The 6,469-nt window shown below is 46.9% G+C and overlaps 1 protein-coding gene across 1 annotated transcript; it reads left to right on the forward strand.

The window, feature by feature from the left end:
• The first annotated feature begins 663 nt into the window (after positions 1-663).
• On the forward strand, positions 664-1,451 carry LOC147119152 (uncharacterized). Its single transcript, XM_085984867.1, has one exon. The coding sequence runs from the start codon at positions 664-666 to the stop codon at positions 1,444-1,446; it is 783 nt and encodes a 260-aa protein (XP_085840993.1). The 3' UTR covers positions 1,447-1,451.
• The last annotated feature ends 5,018 nt before the right edge of the window (positions 1,452-6,469 follow it).

The following is a 6,469-nucleotide window of genomic DNA, read 5'->3' on the forward strand; positions in this document are numbered from 1 at the left end:
TGTACAAAATTATGAGGGGCATAGATAGGGTAGATAGAAATGAACTTTTTCCCTTAGTAGAGGGGTCAATAACAAGGGGGCATAGATTCAAGGTAAGGGGCAGGAGGTTTAGAGGGGATTTGCGGAAGAACTTTTTCACCCAGAGGGTGGTTGGAATCTGGAACTCACTGCCTGAAAGAGTGGTAGAGGCAGGAACCCTCACAACATTCAAGAAGCATTTGGATGAGCACTTGAAATGCCATAGCATACAAGGCTATGGACCAAATGCTGGAAAATGGGATTAGATTAGACAGGGATTGATGGCCGGCGAGGACGCGATGGGCCGAAGGGCCTCTTTCTGTGCTGTATAACTCTATGACCCTATGATGACTTTTGTAAACTGCTTTTACAGGCAATATCATCAGCCTTTGAATGCGGAAGGAGAAATATTTGCCTGTTCTGTCTGTGGGAATTTCAAACATCAGTGTGACTGGAAAAGCAGCGAGACACACACACCCGAGTGAGAGTGTTCCAGTGCACTGACTGTGGAAAGAGCTTTAACCAGTTTCACAGCCTGAAAAACGTCGCACCATTTACAGCGGGGAGAAACTGTACATGTGTTGTGTGTGTGGACGAGGCTTCAACTGATCAGCCAACCTGGAGAGTCATAAGGACACCCGCACAATGGAGAAACTGTGGAAATGTGGGGACTGTGGGAAGGGATTCAGCTCCCTGTACCGGCTGGAAACTCATCGGTGCAGTCACACCGGGGAGAGGCCATTCGCCTGCTCCGAGTGTGGGAAGGGATTCAGTCAGTCATCCCAGCTGGTGAGACACCAGCGAGTTCACACAGGGGAGAGGCCGTTCACCTGCACTGTGTGTGGGAAAGGATTCGCTCAATTAACCAACCTCACTGAACACCAACTTGTTCACACTGAAAAGAGACCCTTCAAATGTTCTGACTGTGGAAAGAGCTTTAAAAGCACAAGAGATCTGCTGACACACCAACACCCTCACACCGGGGAGAGGCTGTTCACCTGCTCCATGTGCGGGAAGGAATTCAGTGATTCATCCACTCTGCTGAGACACCAGCGAGTTCACACTGAGGAGAGGCCATTCACCTGCTCCATGTGTGGGAAGGGATTTGCTCGATTAAGCAGCCTCACTGAACACCAACTTGTTCACACTGAAAAGAGACCCTTCAAATGTTCTAAGTGTGGGCAGATCTTTAAAAGCACAAGAGATCTGCTGAGACACGAACACACTCACAGCGGGGAAAGGCCATTCACCTGCTCCGTGTGTGGGAAGGGATTCAGTCTATCATCCAACCTGAGAACAGACCAACACACTCACACTGGAGAGAGGCCGTTCACCTGCTCGGTCTGTGGGAAGGATTCACCTGCTGAAACACCAGCGAGTTCACAAGTGACTGCAGGGGTTGGATTCTGCTGTTATTGCTGCTGTTAATTACATCCAGGACTGAACCATGTTCATTCTGACAGGTGGGGTTTGTTTCTGCTGATGAGAATACCTCCTGTAACTGGGCTAGAGTTTAATATTCTGGACAAATGTCAGATACACAGTGTCGAGTATTTATTTCCTCCAAGGTAAGAGGAGACTAATTGATGTCCTGTTACAGACTGTTTCATTTTTGGGCCTTTTCTCCTTTCTAACTCTAGATTATCTCAGTTCTAACACCTTCAGTTACTCTCAAGTCCCAGCTCCCCACACCTTCCAGAGAGCCTGTAATAGAAAATGACTGAAGATTTATCCCAGTGTAACTATTGCTGTTATCCAAAGAAAAAGGCTTGTATTTCTATCGCACCTTTCACAACCTCAGGACGTCCCAAAGTGCTTTACAGACAAGGAAGTACTTTTGAAGTGTAGTCACTGTTCTAATGTAGGAAAACCAGCAGCCAATTTGTGCACAGCAAGCTCCCACAAACAGCAATGTGGTATTGACCAGATAATCTGTTTTACTGACGTTGATTGAGGATGGAAGGGGATGTGTAAAGAGATGGTCTGTGTATGGAGATGTGAAAGAAGGAAACGGTGTGTGTGTGTGATAGTGACACAGCCTTGTGGTCACAGTCAGAACAATGACAGATATCCTTGTGGTAATGGTTTGGGCAGGGCCAGGTCAATAATGTAGTAAACAAGTTAAATATAAATATCGCCAGTGTAGTCGCAGCTTAGAAACATAGAGAAACATAGAAAAATAGGAGCAGGAGTAGGCCATTCGGCCCTTCGAGCCTGCTCCACCATTCAATATAATCATGGCTGATCCACTATCTCAATACCATATTCCCGCTCTCTCCCCATACCCCTTGATGTCTTTTGTGTCTAGGAATCTATCTATCTCCTTCTTAAATATATTCAGTGACTTGGCCTCCACAGCCTTCTGTGGTAGAGAATTCCACAGGTTCACCACCCTCTGAGTGAAGAAATTTCTCCTCATCTCAGTCCTAAATGTCCTACCCCGTATCCTGAGACTGTGACCCCTCGTTCTCGACCCCCCCAGCCAGGGGAAACATCCTCCCTGCATCCAGTCTGTCTAGCCATGTCAGAATTTTATACGTTTCAATGAGATCCCCTCTCATTCTTCTAAACTCTAGTGAAAACAGGTCAAGTCGACCCAATCTCTCCTCGTACGACAGTCCTGCCATCCCAGGAATCAGTCTGGTGAACCTTCGCTGCACTCCCGCTATGGCAAGTACATCCTTTCTTAGATAAGGAGACCAAAACTGCACACACTACTCCAGGTGTGGTCTCACCAAGGCCCTGTATAACTGTCGTAAGACATCCTTGCTCTTGTACTCAAAATTCTCTTGCAATGAAGGCCAACATACCATTTACCTTCCTAACTGCTTGCTGCACCTGCATGTTTGCTTTCAGTGACTGGTGTACAAGGACACCCATGTCCCTCTATACATCAACATTTCCCAATCTATCACCATTTAAATAATACTCTGCCTTTCTGTTTTTCCTACCGAAGTGGATAACTTCACATTTATCCACATTATACTGCATCTGCTATGTATTTGCCCACTCACTCAACTTGTCTAAATTGCCTTGAAGCCTCTTTGCATCCTCCTCACAACTCACAATCCCACCTAGTTTCGTGTCGTCAGCAAACTTGGAAATATTACATTTGGTTCTCTCATCCAAATCATTGATATATATTGTGAATAGCTGGGGCCCAAGCACTGATCCCTGCGGTACCCACTAGCCACCGTCTGCCACCCTGAAAAAGACCCATTTATTCCTATTCTCTGTTTCCTGTCTGTTAACCAATTTTCAATCCATGCCAGTTTATTATCCCCAATCCGATGTGCTTTAATTTTGCACACTAACCTCTTATGTGGGACTTTATCAAAGGCCTTCTGAAAATCCAAATACAGTACATCCACTGGTCCTCCCTTATCTATTCTACCAGTTACATCCTCAAAAAACTCCAGCAGGTTTGTCAAACACGATTTCCCTTTCATAAATCCATGTTGCCTTTGTCTAATCCTGTTGATATTTTCTAAGTGTCTTGTTATCACATCCTTTATAATAGACTCTAGCATTTTCCCTACTGCTGATGTTAGGCTAACCGGTCTGTAGTTCCCTGTTTTCTCTCTCCCTCCTTTTTAAAATAGTGGGGTTACATTTGCCACCCTCCAGTCTGCAGGAACTGTTCCATAATCTATAGAATTTTGGAAGATGACAGTTGGTAGCACTCTCGCCTCTGAGTCATAAGGTTGTCAGTTCAAGTCCCACTCCAGAGACTTGAGCACAAAAGTCCAGGCTGACACTCCAGTGCAGTACTGAGGCACTGTCAGAGGTGGCGTCTTTCGGATGAGACATTAAACTGAGGCCTTTTCTGCTCTCTCAGGTGGATGTAAAAGACCCCTTGAGACTATTTCGAGAAAGAAAGACTTGCATTTATACAGTGCTTTCATGACCACTAGACGTCTTGAAGTGCTTTACAGCCAATGAAGTACTTTTGAGGTGTAGTCACTGTTATAATGTGGGAAAGAGCAGGGGAATTATCCCTGGTGTCCTAGCCAATGTTTATCCCTCAATCAACATAACAAAAGGATAATAGCAAAATACTGTGGATGCTGGAAATCTGAAATAACAACAGAAAATGCTGGAAACACTCAGCAGACCAGACAGCATCCGTAGAGAGAGAAACAGAGTTAACAAAATGATAGATTATCTGGTCATTATCACATTGCTGTTTGTGGGAGCTTGCTGTGAGCTAACGGACTGCTGCATTTCCTACATTACAACAGTGACACACTTCAAAAGTACTTCATTGACTGTAAAGCGCTTCAAGATGTCTGATGGTCATGAAAGGCGCTATATAAATGCACCAGCGACTGCTTCTGGCTGATGGTTGATTGACAGCTGAGAGTTCGCGCATGCGCACACGGAGCAACGGTTTGGGCCGAGTCCGGCACAGCGACCCCTCCTGGTCACTCAAGGTGTGGTCTCACCAAGGCCCTGTACAACTGCAGCAAGACATCCTTGTTCCTGTACTCAAACCCACTCGCTACGAAAGCCAACATACCATTTGCCTTCTTAACCGCCTGCTGCACCTGCATGCTTACCTTCAGCAACTGGTGCACAGGGACACCCAGGTCTCGTTGCACTTCCCCTTCTCCCAATCTATTGCCATTCAGATAATAATCTGCCTTCCTGTTTTTGACACCAAAGTGGATAACCTCGCATTTATCCACATTATATTTCATCTGCCGTGCTTTTGCCCAATCACCCAACCTGTCCAAATCATTCTGGAGTTTCTTGACATCCTCCTCACAGCACACACGCCCACCCAGCTTTGTGTCGTCTGCAAATTTGGAGATATTACATCTAGTTCCCTTGTCTAGATCATTAATATATATTGTGAATAGCTGGGGTCCTAGGACCGATCCCTGCGGTACCCCACTAGTCACTGCCTGCCACTCGGAAAAAGACCCGTTTATTCCAACTCTTTGCTTTCTGTCTGCCAACCAGTTCTCTATCCAAGTCAGTACCTTGCCCCCAATCCCATGTGCCTTAATTTTGCACGCTAATCTCTTATGCGGTACCTTATCGAAAGCCTTCTGAAAGTCCAAATACACCACATCCACCGATTCTCCCTTATCTATTTTACCAGTTACATCCTCAAAAAATTCCAGTAGATTAGTCAAGCATGATTTACCTTTTGTAAATCCACGTTGACTTTGTCCGATCTTGTCACTGTTTTCCAAGTGCTCTGCTATTACATCTTTTATAATGGACTCTAGCATTTTCCCCACTACCGATGTCAGGCTTACCGATCTGCAATTCCCTGTTTTCTCTCTACCACCTTTTTTGAATAGTGGGGTAACATTAGCTACCCTCCAATCCATGGGTACTGTTCCAGATTCCATTGAATGTTGGAAGATGATCAGCAAAGCATCAACTATTTCTAGGGCCACTTCCTTAAGTACCCTAGGATGTAGATTATCAGGCCCTGGGGATTTATCGGCCTTCAATCCCATCAATTTCCCTAACACCATTTCACTACAAATACTGATTTCTTTCAGTTCCTCCCTTTCATCAGACCCTATGTTCCCCGACATCTCTGGGAGGTTATTTGTGTCCTTCTTTGTGAAGACAGAACAGGCACGGAACAGAAGGCTCCTTTAGGAATGTACTCAGTGCTTTTTCTTTAATGGCCTTATTAACCTGTGTCACTACTTTTAGTGATTTGTGTATCTGTATCCCTCGATCCCTCTGCTCCTCCAGCCCATTTAGACCCTTAGGGGGGAAATTCAGTGGCGCCCCCTTTGGGTTGCTAACGTCGCTGGGGCTAATTTTAGTGCCCCGAAAAAATTAGCGCCCCTGCGCATTAAATTCAGTGGTAGCGCTCCAGGCAGGAGGCGGGGTGCTACTGGAAGCGCTCCCCTCCCTCTCGAGGCGCTACCAGTGAATTTCGCGGCGCTTCGTGCAGCAGCATCACGCCCGTCGGCACATAGCACCATGCCATAGCAGACCTCCCTCCCTGATCAAAGGGGAGGGGCCTATCACTGCACACACTGAGGCCCTGCTGGACCACCGGGGAGAGGGGTGTCAGATCAAGAGGAGCGCTGGACTGAGTGATCGCGGCCGGCACCCCAAAGAAGAAAGGGGAAGAAGGCAGGTGCTGGCAGTCGGCCAAAATAAAAAGTTACGCCCTACACCTGCCCTTTAAGTGGCGCCGCCGTGGCTGCAGAAATGACCCCTGACCCTGTCGGACATATAATCCGGCGATAGGTCAGGGGTCGCAACCCAAGGTTGCAGCCGGGGTGCTGCGCACGGTGATGATGTCATTGCCAGCGGTGCAGTGCCGCGGGGCGCTACCGGCTACCGCCGCTGCTAACCTCCCGCTGAATATCGCAGGAGGCACAAAGCAACCCAATTTCACCCCCTTGTCCAAGTAGTGTGTGGCCTCCTTATTCTTCCCACCTAAACACACCACCTCACACTGATCTATAGT

Source organism: Somniosus microcephalus, chromosome 4 (assembly GCF_052327205.1).
Source record: "Somniosus microcephalus isolate GS21.2 chromosome 4, FLI_Smic_1.0, whole genome shotgun sequence".
Classification (NCBI taxonomy): Eukaryota; Metazoa; Chordata; class Chondrichthyes; order Squaliformes; family Somniosidae; genus Somniosus; species Somniosus microcephalus.